Source organism: Scylla paramamosain, chromosome 17 (genome assembly GCF_035594125.1).
Source record: "Scylla paramamosain isolate STU-SP2022 chromosome 17, ASM3559412v1, whole genome shotgun sequence".
NCBI lineage: Eukaryota > Metazoa > Arthropoda > Malacostraca > Decapoda > Portunidae > Scylla > Scylla paramamosain.
The window spans coordinates 1136514-1160000 of NC_087167.1; the positions used below are offsets into that span (position 1 = coordinate 1136514).

At 38.4% G+C, this 23487-nt stretch overlaps 3 protein-coding genes across 3 annotated transcripts in view; 2 read left to right on the forward strand and 1 right to left on the reverse strand.

The window, feature by feature from the left end:
* Nucleotides 1-5395: 5395 nt before the first annotated feature.
* Nucleotides 5396-11257, forward strand: LOC135108297 (venom allergen 5-like). The gene is made up of 7 exons (XM_064019124.1): nt 5396-5661; nt 7620-7828; nt 8740-8951; nt 9598-9699; nt 10087-10206; nt 10389-10499; nt 10670-11257. Exons 2-7 carry the CDS (start codon nt 7621-7623, stop codon nt 10877-10879), a joined length of 963 nt encoding a protein of 320 aa, XP_063875194.1. The 5' UTR covers nt 5396-5661; nt 7620; the 3' UTR covers nt 10880-11257.
* A 1935-nt stretch (nt 11258-13192) lies between these two features.
* On the forward strand, nt 13193-18994 carry LOC135108299 (methionyl-tRNA formyltransferase, mitochondrial-like). Its single transcript, XM_064019126.1, has 5 exons — nt 13193-13551; nt 14575-14769; nt 15351-15473; nt 16567-16745; nt 16987-18994. The coding sequence occupies exons 1-5, from the start codon at nt 13331-13333 to the stop codon at nt 17538-17540; spliced, it is 1272 nt and encodes a 423-aa protein (XP_063875196.1). The 5' UTR covers nt 13193-13330; the 3' UTR covers nt 17541-18994.
* Nucleotides 18995-19556: 562 nt separating this feature from the next.
* Nucleotides 19557-23487, reverse strand: part of LOC135108298 (leucine-rich repeat-containing protein 47-like) — a 10258-nt gene continuing 6327 nt past the window's right edge. The window contains exons 3-6 of the mRNA XM_064019125.1: nt 22609-22779; nt 22010-22242; nt 20849-20951; nt 19557-20276 (exon numbers count right to left, since the gene is read on the reverse strand). Coding sequence (XP_063875195.1) covers nt 20013-20276; nt 20849-20951; nt 22010-22242; nt 22609-22779 — 771 coding nt within the window. The 3' untranslated portion in view covers nt 19557-20012. The remainder of the gene's footprint in view (nt 20277-20848; nt 20952-22009; nt 22243-22608; nt 22780-23487) is intronic.

Here is a 23487-nt window from a genome sequence, read left to right on the forward strand (position 1 = left end):
CTCTCTCTCTCTCTCTCTCTCTCTGTATTGTGTGTGTGTGTGTGTGTGTGTGTGTGTGTGTATGAAAAATCTTTAACTATATCGCAATCAGTAAACGCCTGAACTGGTAACACACAATTATGGCGTTAACTTCCTGTTGTCAGTTCCCTAGTGCCTATTACGGAATTAGAAACTGTCTCACTTCCAATTTATTCTTCCTTTAGCTTTTCTTAACTTCATCCATAGACTTCTGTGTTATCATATAACACAGTATGTCTATCTCAAACCGATAACAGTAGTACCGTAGTCAAATCATATCATTCTGTCAGTTTACCATGTAACATCTTGTATTGACATTTTTTTTCCTCATTTGTGCACTGAATTCTTCCACTGCAGCAGCTAGTGATATTTCTTATGCGTTTCCAGCACGTATCTTTCATTACAACTACTGGTTACATCTCGTATGTGTCTGCACATTTTACATGAACTGCGTGTTGAGAAAGATTGAACTGAACATAGCTGAATTGAATTTTTTCCTGTTACATAAAGTTGTGCAATACCATGTTAATTATTATATATTACTGTATATGATTACAAATGTCGATAGACAAATTAATTCAAGTATTTCTTCCCATACACATATCCCTATTCTTCGATGTTACAACATATTACCAATTTAATACAAATAGGAGAGATCAACATAAACCAAATGTATAATGCGTAACGGAATCATAAACTATAGTTTGATTTGGACAAGTAAACCAAAATTAAAGTAGTGTACTTTTGAGACGGTCTCCCGCGTAGGTGTGACGATGACCATATATATATATATATATATATATATATATATATATATATATATATATATATATATATATATATATATATATATATATATATATATATATATATATATTTTATTATTTGTGTGTGTGTGTGTGTGTGTGTGTGTGTGTGTGTGTGTGTACCTAGTTGTACTGTACAGGGCACGAGCCAAAACTCATTTTTGTCCTGTCTCCTTATTCATATTTATCCAGTTTCTCTTCAAACATGTTTACACTGTGTGCTGCAACCACTTCTTCCTTCAGATCATTCCAGATTCGTGTGTGTGTATGTGTGTGTGTGTGTGTGTGTAGCCTCCATATAACGAAAAGTTATTGGTCAGCGGAACTAACTCATAACTGCTTATTTGCTTATATTAGTGGCCCATCCTGTCGGCTGCTTTCATCTGCAGGTCAGGCGGGTGTAATACATGCATACACTCCACACACGACAACCAGAAGCTGTGTAGGTCTGCTGGCCTTTTGCGGTGCTATTTTCTCGTATTATTGTGTTCGAATGTTCTAAAGCACCATCATGCCGTGCGCCTATCTTGTAATATTACAAACACCCAGCTTTAGCGAGATATTGGGTGATTATTATTATCTTTTTACGCCCATTACTGTGACCCTAGTGGTGGTATAAGTGAAACTGGATTCCAGGGACAGCATTTTCAAACGGTTTGGCGACTTATCTCAACTACTTTGAAAATATTTTAGTGAAATCAAAGGAAATTTTGAAGACTGTTTTCATGATTTTGGTGATAGTTTAGAGATTATGCACCCTCACCGAATAAATAAATAAATCAGTAAATAAAAATGAGAACCCGGCTAATCATCATGGCATCTGAAAAAAAAAGTCCTCGGGATATATATATATATATATATATATATATATATATATATATATATATATATATATATATATATATATATATATATATATATATATATATATATATATATATATATATATATATATATACGTAAATACGTTGTCTCCAGCTGTGTTACCCGCAGCTAGTTTTGACTATCTTGAACATGAACATTTGTATGTTTTGTCACAGGAGAGTTTGTGCTGGTGATGAGTTTGCCGAATGTGTTTATGTTTCTTAAGATACAGGACACATCGTAATAGTTACTACTAAGCATGTGTACGTTAGTTATTTCAAGCACTCGGCGGTAAGAAGCATCAAAATACTTTGGGCAAGGTGTGGAACTCATAAATATTAAATACTAGGTACAGCATTTCGTTTTCTATTTTTCATGTCACCTGCAAGCCTGGTCCTACTTTATACCAACACAATAAAATTTAACAAATAATAAAGAAATAAATGTGTAAACAAAAAAAAAAAAAAAAAACATACGTATTTACATCCCTTGGTTCATAACCCGTGCACCAGTCATGAACATCAGTCATCAGCTCCTCACTTTCGTTGCCAGTGAAGCTGTATCTTTTACGATTAATGACACTCTCACTTTTGCTGGCTTGCATATCAACTCGTAACGCAAAGTGATCACTGAACAGATCTCCAACTACTTCAGCACTCGCCTTCAGTCCACCTGTATTAAAAAAACACTGGATAATCCAGGCTTCCACCACGTAAATAGGTTGGCTCATTGTTACTTAATATTTCAGCATCATCAAACATCTCTAAAAAAGTATGACCACTTTCTGCCATTACTTTTGCTTGCCCCAACAGCACCCATTAGGTCATGCCTTGCATTAACATCACCAACCAAAACATCTGTATGGAATAGTATCAATATCCAATCCAATGCACATAAATACTGACAACACATATAGACAAACATTGAACATAAACTTTAAGACACTATCTTCCATTTCTTTTCTGCTGCTACTAGTTCCACTGTTACTTCCTTTCTAACACAAGTATGTTAAGAGACTCCTATTGTAATTTTTTTTCTGTTTGCTGGAAGGCAACGACACTGATAGTTACGTGAATCTAGCGAATCTGTATACTCTGTGCTCGTTTCTTGTAGAACTATAACATCCACCATATGCAAGATAGCATAAACGTGCTCATCAGTGGTTACATAAGAACATAAGAACATAAGAAATAAGGGAAGCTTCAAGAAGCCATACACATGGCAGTCCCTGTATGAATCATACCTATTTCCACCTATCATCCACATAAATAAATATGTCTTATCATCTCTTAAAGCTCCCTAATGACTTAGCACTAACAACTGAGTCTGTTCCATTCATCTACAACTCTATTTGAGAACTAGTTTCTTTCTATCTCTTTTTTTAAACCTAAATTTTTCAAGCTTGAACCTGTTATTTTTTGTTCTATCCTGGTTGCTGATCCTAAGAATTTTGCTTACATCCCCTCTTGTTATAACCCTTATACCACTTATAGACTTCTGTCAGGTCCCCTTTTAACCTACGTCTCTCTAAAGAATGCAAATCTAACAGCTTCACTCTCGCTTCGTAAGGAATACTCTTCATCCCTTGAATTCTTTTAGTCATTTTCCTTGGTACTGATTCTAATATACATATATCCTTCCTGTAATATGGGGACCAGCTGAACTACACAGCGTAGGCTAGATGAGGTCTGACCAGCGCCAAATATAACTTAATTATAACTTCGGAGCTTCTACTTTTAACACTTCTAAAAATGAATTCTAATAACCTATTTCCTCTGTTTCCGGCTTCTATGCATTGCTTTCTTAGACGGAGTGCAGAGCTAACTATAACTCCTAAATCTTTTTCGTATCCTGGTTCTGCTCGTAAATTGTTTGAATTCCACGAAAGTACATTAAATTTGTTATTCCGAGTCTCCATTGCCCCCACTACCAGTCATATCAATTTCCTCGTTCACAAACATGCCCATAATTTCTTTAATTTGCAACAGAAGTATGTCATGCCACTCTTCAGGAATATTACCCTAACTGCGATTTATCTCTTTTTTTTTTTTTTTATTTCAACATTTCCTGCCTCGCCCCACAATGGATGCAGCCTGTTTGACTGTCTAGTCACTCTAGTGTTCTGAGGTAAAATTGTGTACATAGAAAGCAACTGGCAACTCTATGCCATCGGGCTGCTCAACCTAAAGCACCCATGCCACTGCGGGTAGAGGATGCATGGGTAATCCCCTCTTAGTGACCTTGCCTTTTTTAACACTGGTTTTCTTAATTCCCTAAGGGCTGTATCTTTATCTACAAGGGAATTGACTAAAGAAGTAATTGCCCATATCATTGTATTAAAGAAGGCAGGACATGGAACTAAAGAAACCAGTAAATTGTTGAATATGGCCAAGTCCAAAGTCAAGAAATACATGGCGTGATTTTGGAAGGGAGGAGGGCTGAAGACACCATCCCAGATTCCCAGGACAGGCCGTCCTAGAAAAACATACTGGAAACCCCATTATAACATGGCAACACAATGAGTCAACTTCTGATAGTACAGTTGCCAAGCTGTGGGCCACATGACAGAAAGGAAACTAATATCTTATCATAAAATCATAAATAGTGCGAGCGTACCATCTCGCTGTGCATTGCACCTTATGTTAGTGATTTCAAAGTCAGGATCGAAATCTATAGGGCTTAAAAAGAACAAGGACAAACAAGACCGTCCATCTCCTCGCTGATTCCCTTTTTTTTTTTTTGTGTTCATATACAAACTCATGAAATAAAAACTCAGAAGAAAAACAGTTCACATACTACCATGACGCACACATCGTCTACACAGTACACAACACTCAGATTCTCCCCATGAGCAAGCAAGTCCACATTTAGGTGCTGACATGACGAACAGGACAGTTTATTATTGTCTCCTTGTGAACTGGCTTGGAGGAAAGTCGTGGAGAAATTGTGATCACTAAGATCGTTCGTTGCTCTTGCAACGGTGCAGAAGTACATAAAACATAAGACCAAGTACAAGAAGCTAGCAGGCCAACACGTGGCAGTCCCTGTATAAAATATTTGCACGTACAACATTCTTTTACTAACCTGCCATCCCTATTCATAGATTTATCCAATCTAAATTTCCTAGACACATCAATAATCTCATGATTATTGAATATGTTACAGTTATTTACCGCCATGGAGACCAATTTCTTATTGCTTCTTTTTAGATCCAAATTCATAAAGCTTGAAAGTGATACTTCTTGCCTTGTCTTGTAAGGGTCTTGTCTACATCACTCTTGTTATATCATGCCATGGCTGCTTTGAGCTACGAGAGTGCGCATCAGTTACACCAAATAGATGTAAGAAAATAAACATATGATTCAGAAAAGTCACTAAAATCATGCACTACAACAGCATTACAGGTGACACAATACAGCTAAGAGAGTAAATTCAGCACATAACCACGCCAAACTTAGCAAACCTATGGCGAGAGATGTCTGAGAATGGGATGGGTGTTGGTGTGAGATCCTTTGTATGCTATCACAAAGACCTCTCTCTCTCTCTCTCTCTCTCTCTCTCTCTCTCTCTCTCTCTCTCTCTCTCTCTCTCTCTCTCTCTCTCTCTCTCTCTCTCTCTCTCTCTCTCTCTCAGCAGCAAACGAAGGCTGAGGGGACGATAACCAGATCAAGTAGCAGAGTGCCAATAAAATGTTTGACAAAGACTTCATTCATATTGTGAGTTCAACGATGTGAGGGCCAGTGCCTCGAGTCAGTAGCCCTCGTGAGATAGAAGCCTAGATAGCTCGCTGTCCTGCCTTCTTCCAAGTCTCCGCCGCGGAATGTGAGGGTTTATAGTAGCACTGAAGGCAAGAGTTGTGGTGGCGGTGACAGTCAAATAGTCGAGAGAACGACCTACCAGTACCTACCTTGCAGTTTTATAAGGAGTTGGTAAACTCCTGCTGCCGTCACAAGACGTTCTTCACTTATTACAAGTATGTACAGTAATGAATGTTATTTTTTTTAGTTGTTATCTCCTTTACTGATATGGTTGCGAATGAACGGCGCACCACACACACACACACACATAAACACACACACACACACACACACACACACACTCTGCACTATCCACATAGATCTCTGTTTTTCTGCTTCAGCTCAGGTGTGTGTGTGTGTGTGTGTGTGTGTGTTGGAAAAAAAAAAAAACATTAATCTCTTTATTCGGTTCAAATGTTATATAAGTTAGTTTTCCTTACATCGATGTTGATTTCTTGGCATTCCGGTAAAAAAAAAGGACTAACGTAATGCTCGTTCATCTTCTAACATCCTCCCTTTCCCTGGACCCCACTAGATATTTTATTGTGGGTCGAGAAGGGTTGAAAAATTTTAAACAGGATCGCTTACGAAATTAGAACCGCTGATTTAGTAAGTGAACATTCTGGCATAGTTGCAGCTTTTACTAAGAGAGAGAGAGAGAGAGAGAGAGAGAGAGAGAGAGAGAGAGAGAGAGAGAGAGAGAGAGAGAGAGAGAGAGAGAGAGAGAATAAGCAAACATTCAGATGAGCCAGCACACTCACACACTGACAGACATCCTCCAGCATGCCCAAGAAGGCATAGCAACTGGCTCCACTTCAAAAATATTTTCACGAACTCATTATTGTTACCTCAATTTATCTTCAATTGTGTATAAATATTCCATCAAATTCATAAAGGCGTCGCTTCAACCGAGAGACAGGGAAAAAAGTGGACAATACACTTCAAATGATTAATACCACCAACACAAATGTAACACTCTTAGCACAAATTACCACAGTAAGACAAGTGAACGTGGCGCCTAGGCAAGAATCCACAAATATTTCAGTATCTTATCCCGAGTACTTTAAGTAGGTCTTAGTTGAAGTTCCTGGAGTCTTATAAGGTTGCATTCTTGATGTCAGTGGTATTTAGGGCTAGATTCTGCATCATCAGGAGGAAAAACAGCCACACGAATAAGACAAATAACCTCTGTGGCTTTTGAAAAATAAGGACGATTAAGAAGACTACGACGGCAGGTTACCGACGGCAGCTCAGTTTCCCTCATCACTCACCACATCAGCGTCCCCTCATCAATGTCAGTGCTTCCCTCTGATAACTGGCTCCTAACAAGTTACCCAAAAGTACCGCATCCTTGTATCTCTTCCCTTTTCTCACCTTTATTTTCCAACGTAATTTCCGTCCTGAGTCTTTTCGATAAACATTCTTCCTGATATTTCCATTCATTGTTCATTCTATATGCTTTCGCTTTATATTCCATTTTCACTTTAATACTGTGTAGTTTGAGTTTAATCATCACCTTTTTCATACACTCAAGATCAAGAAAAGGTATTCTCTTCTGCTGGAAAATACGAGTTTCTTTCTGGTATTGTAGTGGTCTTAAGTCGAGCAATTCTCTGCACTCACTTCTAATCTTCCAATCTCGAGTCATCTGATATGGTGACAGTCCAATAAGGAAACATAAGTTAAGACTGAGGGAAAACTGAGTAAAAATAAGTGCGGAGTATTACTCGACTACTGAACATAATGATTCTGCATCACCAATGGAAAAAAAAAACACTCTTGAGAAACTAAATGATAATCTATGTTGCCTCTCCGAATAGCTCTTATTAGAGTCCAAAGCCTTTCAAAGAACAAACTCTAGTTTTTGCCACTCATATTTTTATTGCGTTTTATTATCCGCATACTTCTGGTAATGAAATGGAGGAGATAACCTGGATTTCATCTTACCTGCTTGAAAAAATATATATGAAAACAAAAAAAATCTTTTTGCCTATTACTGCTACCGCACGCACACACACACACACACACACCATCTTAGTTTCTAAGAACTATAAAATAAATTTTGCATATCTTCAAAACACTCAGTCCTTTCATTCTCTGTCTCGCTCTTCTTCCTTCCCTCCATAAACTACAGGATGAGCCATGCGTGGATAACAGCGGTGGTGATGGTGGTGGCACTGGGAGGAGGCTGTGAGGGCTTCAGTATTCGGCCCGAACTGGCCGGACTTCTCAAAGCGGAAGAAATCCACAAACAATTCGAACTTCTCGAGATTCTATTAGGAAAGTTGGTCAATGGAAGCAACTGCAGAAATCGCACACAAGATGCCGCCGAGGAAACTACAGGTAAGATTATTTTGGACGATTCTGATGCGATCCTCCTGAAGACGGACGGGCAGTGAAATTAAATATAAGTAAATGCAAAGTGTAGGTAGATGAAATCCACCCAAAAGATACACATTAAAGAACGCGACGATCATGCTACGTAGTTCTGGTCCTCATAATAGTAGAAGGATATAGGTCTGTTAGAATCCATGCAAGGGAGAACAGCTAAAAGATTCAATGGATGAAAAATATTCCTTAAAAAAAAAGATTGAAGCTTAACAATTTACCGTCCTTAGAGAGACTTATGTAAGAAAGTATCTGATAAAAGTCTTTAGAGTGATACAGGGGATATCACAAGGGAAACAAGCAAAATCCTCAAGGTCTAATCAAGAAAGGACAAGAAGCAAGCTTGATAAAGTAAAAAAAAAAAAAAAAAAAATGAAGAAATTGGTTCTAAAACAGAGTGGCAAATGACTGGAATAGACTCAGTAATCAGGTTGTTAATGCATAATCAAAAAAAAGTTTCAAGAGAAGATTAAATTGATTTCTGGGTAGGGATGATTGATGGTATAAGTAGGTTCTTTTTAATACAGGGGCTGCCACGTGCAGTCCTGATGGCTTCTTGCAGCTACTCTTATTTTCCTATATTCTAATGTAACAGAGAAAGAATGTGAGAGCATTGCACAGAGAGAGAGAGAGAGAGAGAGAGAGAGAGAGAGAGAGAGAGAGAGAGAGAGAGAGAGAGAGAGAGAGAGAGAGCGTGTTAAAGGGACGACACAGAGATAATGCTAGCTACTCAGCACTACACTATATGAAATTCGGCGCATCATTAGAACTGGGGAGACCTCTCGCTATAGATCTTGCCGGATAATGTAAGACAAGTATCACGAAACGATGCATGTGACCAACTTATGTTCTGTATATCTACGCAGAAATAGAACCTGAAGGTGAAGGGACAACGATGGCTCCTGAAAGCGAAGAGGAGGTGGAAGACGAGAAGGAAAAGAATAAAGACTATGAAAAGTTGCACCAAAACCACACCATGTTGCTACCGCCCAATGCCGACTGCAATGTTACCAAAACGGGTATTACTGATGAGGAGAAAGACTTTATCCTTGAGTTGCACAACGATCTGAGGTCCTACGTAAGTTGCATGCATACCTTTAACCCAACATATCAATTACATCACTAGATAATCAGCTTAACAACAACGAGGTATTCTCAAACTTTTCGGCGTCTTTCTCGATTACTTTTAGCACACTGTAGTGGATGTTACAAGGCATTCAAGGGTGCTTGTATAATTCTGATGACAGTTTAACTAATATCATGAATCGTCACTGAATATGAATAAATAAAGCACTCATAAGATTCAAGGGATATAACAAGGGTGTCATAAACGAAATCCTCATCGTAATTAGTATAGGACAAAAAATGACAGATTCCAGCTTGATGAAGATATATAAGAGAGTATGTTCTCAAATAGAGTGGTAGGTGAATGAAATAGACTCAGTAATCAGGTTGTTAATGCCAAGTCATTACGGAGTTTTAAAAGATCAGATAAATTCATGGATGAGGATGATGGGTGGGAACAGTTATGTACTGTGTTGCATGCTGGGGCTGCCACGTGTAGGCCTGACGGCTTCCTGTGGGATCCCTTATTTTCTTATGTTCTTATGACCTCTAAGGCTTTTCAAAACATTTTCAGTGAGAGCTCAGAGAGTTTAAGAATACAAATCTAAGACGTTTCTTGTCAGCTACCAAAATGTATACATCGTGTGCTCCTCCTGTAGGTAGCATATGGGAACGAAAGCCAAGGAGATCCAGGTCCGCAGCCTCCCGCCGCCAACATGCACCAGCTAGTATGGAACGAAGAGCTGGCCGAGGTGGCGCAGGTAATGAATGATTCACTCGTCTACCCTACACGTGGCTTAACATATGTATTATGAAAGTAACGTTAATCTTGCTCTGGGACGAGAACTAAGTACTTTGAAATTTAGTAGTCATTAATAAATTCAAGCATTCAGCTTTGTTTTCAAACGTTGCTCTCTTACAAACCCTACCTACCCCACTGCTCAATAACACTCAGCCTCCCCACTGGTTCATGATATTCCTAGTCCTGTCACCCTCCCCACTGGCCCGTAACACATTCCCAGTCGTCACCCTCCCCACTGACCAATAACACACTTCCAATCCTGTCACTTCCAGTCTTGTCAGCCTCCCTACTGCTCCATAACACACTAACACCTCTGCTACCTACTTATCTGGTCTGTATGTTGCAGGCGTGGGCGTCACAATGCCCCTCGGGACATGACGAGGAAAAGAAGCGAAGGCTGCTCTCTCGTAAGTACCACACCGGCCAAAACATCAACTATTACTGGGGAACTGACGACAATGGATCGGTAAGTGATGCTGTTCTACTGAGTGTAAAGTGCTTCCCATAAGCCCATTTCGATTTATTTCGATTCATATGAAAATGTACTAACTCTCCTTGTTTCCCTGTATTAGTTTTAGATTTAGGTTATGATCCTGTACCACACCTAATTCACATGCAATGATTTTCCTCGCTCTCTTCGTTTCTCAGGATTGGGAGAAGGCGATAAAAAACTGGTATAACGAAGTTATGGACGTAGATGCCAAGATAGCTGCTGCTTTCATACCCCACAACACCAAGAAGATTGGCCACTACACTCAGGTATGCGATCTCATCCTCCACCTCAGATCTTACCTATCACAATAAAACTTTATCATGATAAATCATATCGAATAACAGTTACCTTCTTTTTTTTTATACATTCATCTGCATATAGCCTCTCCTGCAGTAGACTAACTACCTCCAGTACCTTATGCTCTTTTCACCCACAGCTTATCTGGGGAAACACCAAAGAGATCGGTTGCGGTATCGTTTACTATGCGACGGAGCGGAAAGGATTCTATTTTCCTTATAGTATAACCTACGTGTGTAACTACGGTCCTTCTGGCAACTTTATAAACATGCCTTTCTACGAGCACGGGCCGGCCGCCACCAAGTGTCCTGGGAAGGTGTCAACGGAATACAGTGCTCTCTGCGCCTAACGAGTCATGGTTTCAAATAGGAGTAACCTGTCCCTGTCATATCAACCATGTTTTGTGTTCCCGCCCCCAGCAAATCTTAAGTCTTGTTATTTACCGAGTCTCCTTGCAAAACTACCCTACTGACAGGTTGTAAGCAAATCAGAGGGCTTAAGATTGAGAGGAAGCTCAAAACCCAGTGGAAATTATTCCAATAGATTTACCAATTACTGACTGACCGTGACTATCCGTCAGCGACACCGCCTCACACTTCCAACCTCTACGTCATGAAAGGGCTGCTATAATGAGTGTCTCACGTCACTACTTGTTGCAGTCTTATAATACACTGCAGTTGTACGTGACAATGTTACACAGATAAGTAAAATAAAATGTCAGAATATGTGGTGTAAATCATTTTCAAACCCAAATGGCAGTGCATAATGATACGTATACCATATTGCAGCTTAAGTGCAGAAATTCGAGATGGCTCGTCTTATTGCACATCTCAGGAACTTAGTTCCTTATTCATTCGCCTTCAGCCTATTCTAAAAGAGAAATCTTTAATGCATTCAGGAAAAAGCAAAGTTAAATAAGAAAAAAATAATTGGTCATTTCCTTATAACAAAATCTTGCCCTAGGGTCACCAAACTTGTGGAACTTGTCAGCAAAGTAGTTTTTGGGCGGGGAAACCAAAATGCTGAAAAACAGCCACCAAAAATTCTAGAAAATTCTCTAAAAATTTAGAAAAATTTCGATAAAAATGCAGAACACCACCTTCAGGTCTTTCATTTACATGCACCTCTTGCTGGGAAAGCGTGTTTTTTGGGTGGGGAGGGCCAAAACAAGCCATAGCAACCTGAATAATATAAGGACAAAAGCGGCCACTTTTGGGCACAATTTCCTAAGAAAATGAGTAACCAAGGGAGGGCTTGTCCCCAGGGCCAGCCTTTCCTAAATACACTAAAGTGACTAAACTATAACTAATTGACCTTTTGATTTTAGAATTGATTTGTGGATCACTCATAAATCAAAGAAATGTTTCGATATTCCAGTGTAAAGGTGATAAAATCCAACCGATCACAGTCACAATAATCGCGGCGACTTTTCTTTAGTGGTGTAGGATAGCAACTGGAAACATAGTATGTGGGAAGTGCAAATTTGTCACGGTAACGGCCCATTGGCTCGTGACGTGTGAGTCAAAGACGAAAAGCCAGTTCAGAGTAGATTTCAACAGTTAAGAAATACAAAATACAATATATATATATATATATATATATATATATATATATATATATATATATATATATATATATATATATATATATATATATATATATATATATATATATATATATATAGTGGCACAAAAAACGGGAGTTATGGCAACACATCAGAATATTTAGTTGCGAATTTTAAAGGATAAATATGTTTGAATTAGGCAGTATGAAGCAGAAAGTCAACCTTCCATGTTCAGAAGCAGTTCACGTCTTCATCAAACATGGAAAGAAGTTACCTTTTTTTAGTATTATTTAAGAAAGAAGTTACTGTTTCTCCTCTTCTTGGTATTCTGTAATAACTTGTAGGTCACTGCAACAGCTGCAGTCACAAGTAGGTCTAACTTCTGTATCCATCTGAGAGGCCATGATCTTCACTTCGCGCTGTCTCGCTAGAACTGTGCATTGCCATGAGGCAGGACTGAATAGTGTGTGGGTGACACAGGCCGGCCTGTCCTGCCGGGTGTTCAGGCGGCCGGAGCATGTATGGGGCCTTTAATGAAAGGAGCTTGAATTTTCGGAGAAAACAGCCAAGCCACTCAGGCCAAGGGTTACGTCTTTACTGAGTGAGATCTGCTTAAACTTTATCTAATAAGAACTATTTTCAGAGGTCACAGAGATGACCAGTCGGGATCTTGTAATGATTTTACTTTTTCCCCACTGGGGGTACAGAATTCTTGTCAAGCTATCACCAGAATTATGAAAATATTCGTGAATACTTCAACAACTTCCACTAAAACTTGTTTGATAACACACACACACACACACACACACACACACACACACACAGAGAGAGAGAGAGAGAGAGAGAGCTTCTTAGTGTCTTTTCTAAATTATTTTTCCCTCTGAGTATTGCAATGTAATTCTTCTATTCCACAAACCAACAGAAATTAATGTGTAACATTTCAAGAAGAGGAGGAAGAAGAAACATATGAAATATTCCCTCCAAAGAAGACTAACTCCTGCGGAATATTCGCCACTATGTATGAAACAATGTATTCTAGGATTTTGAAGAGTAACAAAAAAAAAAAAAAAAAAAGATGGATAAGTAATGTAATATAGCCGAAATGCTGCAAGGTTCCGAACACCACGTCAACAACCGGTAACTGTTGACATGCTCCAAAGTTTTGGTAGTTACAATAACACAATAGTATAACAATTTGGATGTGTTCGGAAGACCTAACACTACTACCGAGTGAGGATGGGGTGGCCCATTCTTCAGTCCCTTTCAAAACGATACTTCCAAGCCAGCTGGGGGCTGCCACTTGCTGCTGTTGCAAGGAAATTTGGCTCCGAATACAAGTCATCCGAAGATATCACTGACTGCAACCAGAAATCACACCCATGGAATGTTATGTTCTTTGGGACAGATGACTTCTCCCTTAAGAGCTTGGAGATGTTGCACATGGAACAGCAAAGAGGGTAGGTGTCTTAGTACTGCTTCCACTTTGAGATTTTGTCGTTTCAGACAGTATAACACGCAAAGTTTTGGTAATTTTTCTCTAAAAGGACTGTATCCTAACCTCCACCCAACAAGCCTTGTTAAACCGACTGGAAAGCGTAGTTTTAGAGTGGGGAAGTATAGTTATTATTATTATACATATTCGCCCGTCTCATGGCAAAAAAAAAAAAAATATATATATATATTTCATCTCCTTAGGGGCTGGACCCTCTAAAATTGAAACTAACTGCTGGTACATAAATCTTTTTATGTTTGAGCTTGTGGACTTAACTTCAAAGTGGCCATACTATTAGTTAGGATTTTGGCTTTTCAGCCTTAATATTGGTAGCTTCAAAGTGGCCATACTATTTGTTAGGATCTTGGCTTTTCAGCCATAATATTGGTTCCTGAATATTATTTCCTTTAAGCATGTATTTCTAATAGAGTTAAACATTTGTATGTATTGTCAGGTATTCCCTGAAGTTGTTTCACTGATGTTTCTGTCTTATGTTGTGATTTCTTATTTCTGAAGTGAAAGTGGACTTGGGCATGGGATTAATAACATCAACAGAATTTCTTACATCAGTCTTGGAGCTCTTGGGATTCATTTTTGAGCTTGACTATGCTACAAAAATAATTTTGGACAAGGAGAGGTGGATGTTCTGCTGTGGCCATTCCTTTGGGGACTCCTGGAGAGTGAGGAGTAAAAAAAAAAAAAAAAGACTGAAAGATAGGCAGACTATACTACAATAAAACAATTGCTTCAGTACTTCAGTGGAAAAGATTGTCAAAATGTGCAAGTGAGGCTGAGCCATGAATTCTGCATCATTGTCAACTTTAATGTGATAAGTAGAAAAAACATAGATAGCAAGATAGACTATGCTACAATAAAATAAATGCTTTAATGTTTCAATGGAAAAGGTTGTAGAAATGTGCAAGTGATGCTGAGCTATGGATTCAGCACCATTGTCAACTTTAATTAATTTTTATCTTTAATCTTGCAGAGGATTGATAAAAAGATTAGATGTTGTATCAGTGGCCCTGAAGAAGTCCCTGACAGCTGTACAACATTACTGTCAAAAGGAGGGACTTCAAGTAACTGATTGGCCAGTGACAGTACCACAAAGAAAATATGATGTTGGTATTGTGGCATCTTTTGGACACCTCATTCCTGCATCAGTCATCAGTGCCTTCCCCATGTAAGTGAGGTGAGATTCTTATTTTTAAATTCAGTTTTACTTTGTTTACATTAGTGTTTTATGAATTTTTAAATTTTGTTTAACACCATACACAGGGTATAACACAGGTTTCCGGGGATATTTGCTAGTGGTGAAAGTACAGGTTATTTTAAATCAAAAAGGTTCTATGCTCCACAGATTTGATGCAAATTTATTAATTTTCTCTTGCAGAAGTTCTGTAAGAGGGAGTACATCATTAGTGATGTCACTCTTTTGAAAAGAAAATTAACTGGAGCTGCCAGATATTCTTGTATGAGGTGAGGGAGCACTATTGCCACATAAACAGTAGCAACAGCACTCCTCTGTCTCATGAAAGAATACTTCACAACTCCAATTGATTTTCCCATCGATGGAGAGGTGTTACTTATGATACACTGCCTCTCCAGGCATGAGAAACTGGTAGTGTTAATCTGGCCCTATCCCCTTTGTCATTAATGTTTCTCTCATTGCACTGATTTAGGCTATGAAAACACATATTTGAATATATAAAAATTTGTTAAAGAATTGTTTCCTCATTTTTTTGAACCTGCAATTATGAACAGGGGAATTGTTAATGTACATGGGTCCCTGTTACCACGGTGGAGGGGGGCAGCACCAGTCATCCATGCTCTGCTAAACCAAGACCAGCAGACTGGGATCACCCTGATGAGGATTGCACCCTTCAGGTTAGGTTTTGAAATTTATTTTTTAATGAAAGAATCTGAATTCTGTTGTATGAAGCTAAAGCTTAGTGATCAAATGGTAGTATTTATATAGTAAAATTTTTTTTAACTATTTGGTAACATGTAAATTCCCTTAGGATACTTTATCAAACATCTAATTAAGAGTGGTGACAACTCTACAAGGACTTCTGTTATTGTGAATGGATGTTTTTCTGTAGTGGATTGTGATTGTTGTAAATAATTCTGAAACTTTGGGTTCTATGTTATGGAGGTACCCCTTTAAGAGGGTTACTGTTGCCTCTATTCATGGTAATGCTGTTGTAACCACCTTGACCTGACTAATCTCCATAGATTTGAGAGAAAGCTGATGGCCAGTACATTGTATTCTCTCCACTACATACTTAAATATAATGAAGACACCAACACCTACACACACACACACACACACAGGTCAGAAGTCTTTGGGCAAACTTCTTTGTAGTGTAATCCCTGTTCACTCAGCAGTAATTAGGTACTTGGTGTAAGTCAGGATTTGTTGCTCAGGTAAGAGAAACAAACTGAAAAGAAAAAAACACACATGGGATGGCCTGATCATCCTGGGCCTTGTATACCAGGTTGTTGGCACCATCTTTCAGCTACAGTATCAGATTGTAAGATACTTCCTTAGGGTTAATGTATACTTAAGATATAATATGTATGTTAGTATGTAAGTTAACTTGTAACATGTGGAATTTCAGTTGTAAGGCTGCAAGATTAATAAACAATATTATTATTATTATTATTGCACACACCACAGATTCTCTAAGACTAAACTAAAATCCATCATTGCTCATAGATCCTCATTAGGCACAATTGTATGAGGGTCAGTAATAAAAGTATACCCAGTTTTCCAATAGCATAACTGTTTTACCCTTGTTACAAATTAATGTACAGATAAAATTTTCTGTTGAGGTTCTTAAGGCCAAATTCCTGTGATGTTTTCAAAACTGTTTTCCATTTAGTTTTGTCTTGAGAAATCTCTCTCACTTCCAAATTCAGTTATCTTGCATGTATGAATTCAATACAGTTTAAACTAATGTATACTTGATGATGTCAGGTTTGATGTTGGACATGTGATAAGCAAGGTAGTGGTGCCAGTGGAGTGGAACATCAAAAGCAGAGAGTTGACAGCACAACTGGCAGAGATGGGAGCTCAGGAGCTATTGTCTATCCTTCCTAATCTTCCACAACACCTCAGAGAAGCTTGCCCTCAGTCATCTGAAGGGGTTACAAAAGGCAAGTATACAAGATATACTGGTTTGATTTGAGCAATGGCCACAAATAGGAATGAAGTGGAATTTTGAGGGTAGAGTCAAAGTACTATTTTTGAAGTATATGCTAGTAGATAATATGGTGAAATTCTTTCTTTATTTAATATTTTTAATAACTTACTTGTAAATAAATGTAAACTTGTAATTAAATGGCATGATGTACTTTACTTACCATAAATTGGACATTAAACAAAATTTTCTTTCAGCCCCTAAGGTTAATGAATCAGCATCAAGGGTATGGTGGGACAAGTGGTCCTGCAGTGATGTTCAGGCTCATTACCGTGCTTTGGATGACTACATACCATTGTGGTCACTCTGGCAGGAAACACCTATCAAGCTGAGGGGTATGGTGATGCAGAAGAAATGGTCCAGTAACAAGAGAGATGTTGAAATGCTAAAAGAGTTTCTACAAATTAATAGAGGTGGAAGTGTAAGGGAAAATACAGAAAGTGAATTTATAGATAATGTACATAATTGTTATAGAAGTGATTCTGCAGCAAAAAATAATTTTGTGGTGAAAAATAGTACTAAGGCTCATCTTTGTGATAATATTGATACCCATAGCCAAAAAATAGTTGAAAGAGAAGTGCCAGGGAGTGTGGTGTATAACAGGAAGGCTAAAGAAATTAGGGTTTACTGCAGAGATGGCTGGGTCGCATTTCAACATGTAGTGCTGAAGGGGCGCAAACTCATGACTGCCCAGGACTTTTACAATGGCTTCATGAGCAAAGTTTCTAAAGATTTACACAGGTTCACCTAATACATATATATATACCTTACTGCAAAGTGAGAAAGATTTGAGATATACAAAGCACTAGGGGATATGAAGGTAGGAAAGGCTTCAGGCATTAACAAAATGTTGAGTCTTGAATATGGGAGAGGTGTATTTGTGGAATGGATGCTTCACATATGTAATCCAGTGTGGAAGTAAGGTAGGGTGCCAGGAGAATACTCATCATTGTTCCATTTCACAAATGAAAATGATCCCCATAGTTATAGAGGGACAAGCTTATTCAGTGTATCCAGGTGTATGGCATGATTTTTAAATGAGCCTGATGACAACGGTGGAAGAAATGTAAAGAAGACAGGAAACATTTATGAAGGATAAAGGATGTGTGGACCTAAGAAGGCAAGGATGACAGAAAGGTGGGATGTGTTGGATTTATGGAGTAGATTGGTATCTGCTTAATTAGAAGACAGGACATTGAGAATGTCAGTGTAATTTTATGACAGAATAAAATGAATGTTTAGGGATTGGTATTGGAGTAACACTGGTGTGGTGCTGTTCATTATGCACATGGATGGTTGTATCAGAGATGAAAGCCAGAATAAAAGATAAGAATACCAATAATAGCTTGAATGATGTGCAACACAGATAATGCTTACACAGATAATGCATTGCTAATGACAATGTAAAATGTTGGAAAAAGCAAGGTGAAGACTTCAAAAAGGTGAGAGAGGAGCTGGTTGATTTTATTAATTCTTATATTATAGTAAGCAGTGTTGGGGCTGGCTTGTGTAGTACCCTGGGCAAACCTCAACTTTGTTGCTCCCCTACCACTCCATCTATAAAATCAACATATTTATTTTATAATTTTTGAAGACCATTAAAATTACACCAGCAAACATAATGTTACAGACTGTAATGGTACAGTAATGTAGCTAAGTGATAGGGATAATCCTGTCAAATCAGTTCTAGTGGGTGCTCTATGCTGTCCCCATGGCAGTGCTGCCCTGGCCAACTGCCCATGCTGACCATAGCAAAATCTGCCCCTTCTAATGTGAATGCAAAGTAAGGAATAAATTAAATTATCAGACTTTAAGGATGTAAAGCATGAAAATTAAAGGTCTTGTGAGAAATGGGAAATGGATTTTAAGTACAAAAGAAGAATGCAGGGATATTGTGGATTTGATGAGAAAAAGAACAATGAAAGGTGCACATCTCATGTGAATAAAAATTATGAATGGGAGAGGAGATAGCAAGTGAAGTTTTTGATCATGCATTACTGTAATGCCAGTGGCTTGTGTATTTCCATCTGTTCATTTATGTAAATACACTCAAGTTACACTGGCACCACCACATGAGTGGGTTTCCACTGCCACTTCATTGACCTATGTCTGGCCTTGCCATTCTATCATACAAGTACACTTTATTAGTTTGTCTCTTCTCCACATCTTGCTGTCAAAACTCCAGCAATATATATTGAAGAACAATTGTGTTAACTTACCCTGACAGTAGTACAATGCTGAAGACAGCTTTAAAAAAAATATCTTACTGATATAAAGCTCTTACAATGATACGAAGCATTTTTTTCACATCGTTATACTCGTACACTAGTTGGCTGCTCAGGACTCAGCTCTTCAGCAGCTTGGAAGTTCTTGCTGGCTGTGGGCGTCACAGGTGGCTGATCTACTCGAGTACCCTTGGTATAGCATGTAGGTGCAGCTTTTAGTTCTGTATGGGACAATCCTTTCCTCTGCTGTCATGTACTTTCATAGAAAGAGGTGCAAGCAGATGACATTCTAAATTTTCCCATTCACTCAAAAATTGTATCTTTGGACAGCTCTAACTGGCACCAGCATCCTGGATCCAAATCATCACTGATCATCTTTATTCCCACAGCCCATTCCCTTCTGAAATCAATGTGAATCCCCTATTACATATTTAATTCCTAACTCCTACTACTACTAATGTGCAGTGCCAATCACAACTGGAAAATTATTCTGGTGGTGGTTTATTCTCTCATTTGGGGAGTAGTGTTAATGATATTGATGATTAACTTTATTAGCATTTATTTAGCATATGTAACAAATGCAAAGCCAGTATCCATATTCAAGCATTCTTTGAAAAGTAAGGTACATCACTGAATTCCATAAAGAATTAAAACATACCTAGAACAGATACCCTTTAGTGCTGAAATTTGTCTGAGGTGCTGCAAATTTTGCATTGAAGCAAATACAGCTTGTGTATTTGACATTATTTATTTTTTTGTTTATTTATTTATTCATTTTTTTCTGCAACAGCATGAAGATAAGGAGTCCTGACACATGGACTAAGCATGGACACATCAGCCAGTACAGAGTATTCATCAAATGAATTATGCCTAACAGTCCTTGCCACTGCAGAATTAATCCAGATATAACAAAAAATGCTCTCATCCACAAGTTGCTTGTAAATTAGCAAAATCATGACCTTCAGTCATGAGTCAGGGTCCCATTCATACATCTAAGGCTACTTTACTGGCATCATCACACGAACTTTCTCCTGTTGGAAAGCCAAATCAGTGTGGGAAGGGTACAAAACACGTAAGCCTCCATTTTCATCTTCCACCCTCACCTGCTGCACCACCACAGCTGCCTCCCCTCCCTCAGTGCTCTTAGAAGAGAGACCATTCTGCAGGACAGCCAGGAGGAGGGTATCTGCTATTTCTTTGGCTTTATTAAGGGAAGAGCTGCTGGTTACCTCCAATAAGACACTAGTGGTGTCCTGGGTTATCTGAAAAATATATAATTATTATTTATCATAAAATAACAGGATGGTAGTAGTAGTAATGGTGATGGTGGTGGTATAATCATTACATACAGTATACATTACTTATACCACTTTGCCTGACTGTCAGTTCTACCAAGTGCTGGTACTTGTAGTAACTGTGATGGCTTATGGTTCTAGATGCAGTGCCTGCAAAAATTAGTATGCCACACACAAGCCTTACTGTATGAGTCCTCAATATATAAGAAACTGGTCAAATGAGCAGTGATTTTTAGGATATTTTCAATTTATTATTCAAAACCTGCTTCCTTTTATGCTGCAGAGCTAGTAATAGTTACTAAAAATAATATGGAGAAAGTGGAAGATCTTGGTTCAAAATATAGTAGCAGATGATTGCTACAAACTCCATGATCAATTTAATGCTGAGTCAATATGGGCCTTTAAATGAAGATCAAACATATCAAGATAAGGAAAACATGTGAATACAGATCTGAATGTTTTATACAGAAATGCTAGATGTAAGCAAGTGGCTTTTGCAGCTTTCCCTTTGTTCTTAAACACAAGTTATCTTGACATACCTTAGTACTGTCTGAGTTAGTGATAGGAGGAAGAGAGATCACTTTTCCTTGACCATCTTCCAAACATGGCCACTGCTCCCAAGGTTCTAACATGTGTAGGAATCTGAGAAGAGTAAGAATGGTTTATAACTGATTCATATGAAAGAATATAGTTAGCTTTATAAGGGCCTTCACAGTATCTAATGAAATAAGTAGAGCTATGGCATTACTGAAGAAGACTTTTCAGTTTGTTGGTCATGGAATTATGGTGTGAGAGAGAGAGAGAGAGAGAGAGAGAGAGAGAGAGAGAGAGAGAGAGAGAGAGAGAGAGAGAGAGAGAGAGAGAGAGAGAGAGAGAGAGATTTTCTCTCCTTCAGCCTTATTCACTTAATATACAGAGATCTGAGTTCTGAGTGATATTATTTTAATAATTTCTCAGATTTTTGATAGAGAAAGAGAATGTTATATTTTTTTAAATCAATTGAAATGCTCTTCTCATCTCTTTCCTACAGCATCCTTCTCAATCAACAACTTGTATTAAATGCATGAAGCCAAACTGTGCTCCCCAGCATAGGTAAGGAGCCAAAGGCAAAAAAGGAGGTGAGGTTTAGAAGATAGGAAGGGGGGGAGGTGACATACTGCCCACCCGCCTTGCTCCACTGTCCACAATTAACAATGACATCTTAATGATCCTGCTTGCTGCATGTCCCTGAGGGTGCTAGTTGCAATCTAACTGTGGCATGATGTACACACTTTTCCAAGTGGTAGTGCTTTTAATATGGTGCTCTAAAAAGAAGTGTGGGAAATAAAAATAAATGTTGTAGCTTACACAACTGGGTGGCCACAACCTGCTGGAATGGTCAGTCTCTCTCTCTCTCTCTCTCTCTCTCTCTCTCTCTCTCTCTGTCTTTCTTCTCATCTCCTTTCTACTCATCTTATTCCTCCCTCCCGTTATTTTCTTCTTTAATAATTTATGCAGCACATAACACTACTCATTATATTACTGTTAAGGTACTGTTTGATACTGCTTATAGTTCTTGTGTTTGGGCCACATGAACAGTAGACTTTCACTGGTCTATCATATTTGATACTTTTGGAGTGCAATATTGTTGCTTGCCACTGGTTATTGTCTGCATGATATGCATTTTCTGGCTCCCATGCCTCTTCTCTTCAAATGATTACCTGTGTAATCCAGCAACATTCCTCTTCTGCTGTTTTCTCTGGGCCTCTGCTTCTCGCTGTAAAGAACTGTATAATTCCCATGCTGAAATCTCCTTGCCTCTGCCAAGTGGGTGGATGTGCATCTCCTTTGGGGGATGGGCAGTGTAGTAGAGTGGTGCTTGAACCTTGCTCAAGTCATGGGTAGCTATTGTGGCCACCATCCGCTTTTCACAGATCCCATCATGGAGTTTGGTCTGGTGGCATTAGAATGATTTTATTTCCTTCCTTTCATTTCAACACTTATAGATTTCTTGTTTCCTATCTTACTAAAAGATCAATACTTTTCTGAAAGAAAATTACCACACCATAACCTTTTTCATGAGGATTTTAAAACTATTCACAAACTTTTGGCACCTATCACAATGTTATAAAACAAAACTAACCATGAATAAATCATTTCATTTAGAGAACTGAAAGTTTTATAATTTTATATGAATGTTTTCACATTTACATTTCAACTTTGTCACTCAATAATAGGAGTAGAAATTACAGTGGGGAAGAAATATGAGAAAGAACAGAATAAGAAAGGATGATAAACACAAAGGTTTGTTAAGGCTCACCTGAAGGGAGATGAATCGCTTGAACAGATCATTGCTGAGGTCCAGGTGATGGATGACACAACACACCAGGTAGGGTCGTACCTCCTTTACTGGTGCCCTCACCAACACTGATGGCACTCCTTCCCTCTCACCCCAACCCAGTACTTGCAACTCCTTACAAAGGACATCCACCTGCAAGAAACCATCGACTTAAGATCATGACAGCTTATAAAGTAATTACCTTGATAAGTTGCATTCATTCATTGCTTGTGTATGTGTATTTGTATTTGTTGTTACGAACATGGACATACCAACGCATAACATGTGGGACAGAGATAAACCTAAATATCCTTTCAGCTAAACACTAACATTTCAACAAAGAAAATTAACAAAACACTTGATGTCAAACACAAGTGATGCAACACTTGCGTAAGGGACAAAACTCAAGACCATACAGAAACCTACCTTCTTTCCCAGTTTACTCTTCAATTAGACATGACAGACCAAAGAGAGAAGATGGACTGAGAACTCTCATCCATTAAAGCATCTGCTTCGCAGGCCCCAACCCTGCAATAAAAAACTCATCGAGAATGACAACTCCACTAAGGTGCCATTCTACATAGATAAAAACCAATGACAAAATAAGAAACAAAGCTAACTGCTGTCTAACCAACACTATTTCTCAACCCTGCAACAAGGTGTTAAAAGTCACTAATCTTCAAAGCATACCCAACTTAAATGGGGCGTTTGCTATGGTCTGGAAAAACTGCCAGATTCACGAGTTGACTGAATTTTACACATAAAAGGCGGTCAGCTGAAAAAAAATCTTTGTCATTTTGTGTTTTATCAAACCAACTAGTAAAATATTAGGAACATTTTTAGCCATTTTGCACATTATCT

Coding starts and splice junctions, on each gene's coding strand:
- LOC135108297 (XM_064019124.1), top strand. CDS start 7,621: ATGAGCCATGCGTGGATAACAGCGGTGGTGATGGTGGTGGCACTGGGA. Junction 7,829..8,739: donor TGCCGCCGAGGAAACTACAG/GTAAGATTATTT, acceptor ATATCTACGCAG/AAATAGAACCTGAAGGTGAA. Junction 10,500..10,669: donor AGATTGGCCACTACACTCAG/GTATGCGATCTC, acceptor TTTCACCCACAG/CTTATCTGGGGAAACACCAA.
- LOC135108299 (XM_064019126.1), top strand. CDS start 13,331: ATGGGGTGGCCCATTCTTCAGTCCCTTTCAAAACGATACTTCCAAGCC. Junction 13,552..14,574: donor CACATGGAACAGCAAAGAGG/GTAGGTGTCTTA, acceptor TTAATCTTGCAG/AGGATTGATAAAAAGATTAG. Junction 16,746..16,986: donor ATCTGAAGGGGTTACAAAAG/GCAAGTATACAA, acceptor ATTTTCTTTCAG/CCCCTAAGGTTAATGAATCA.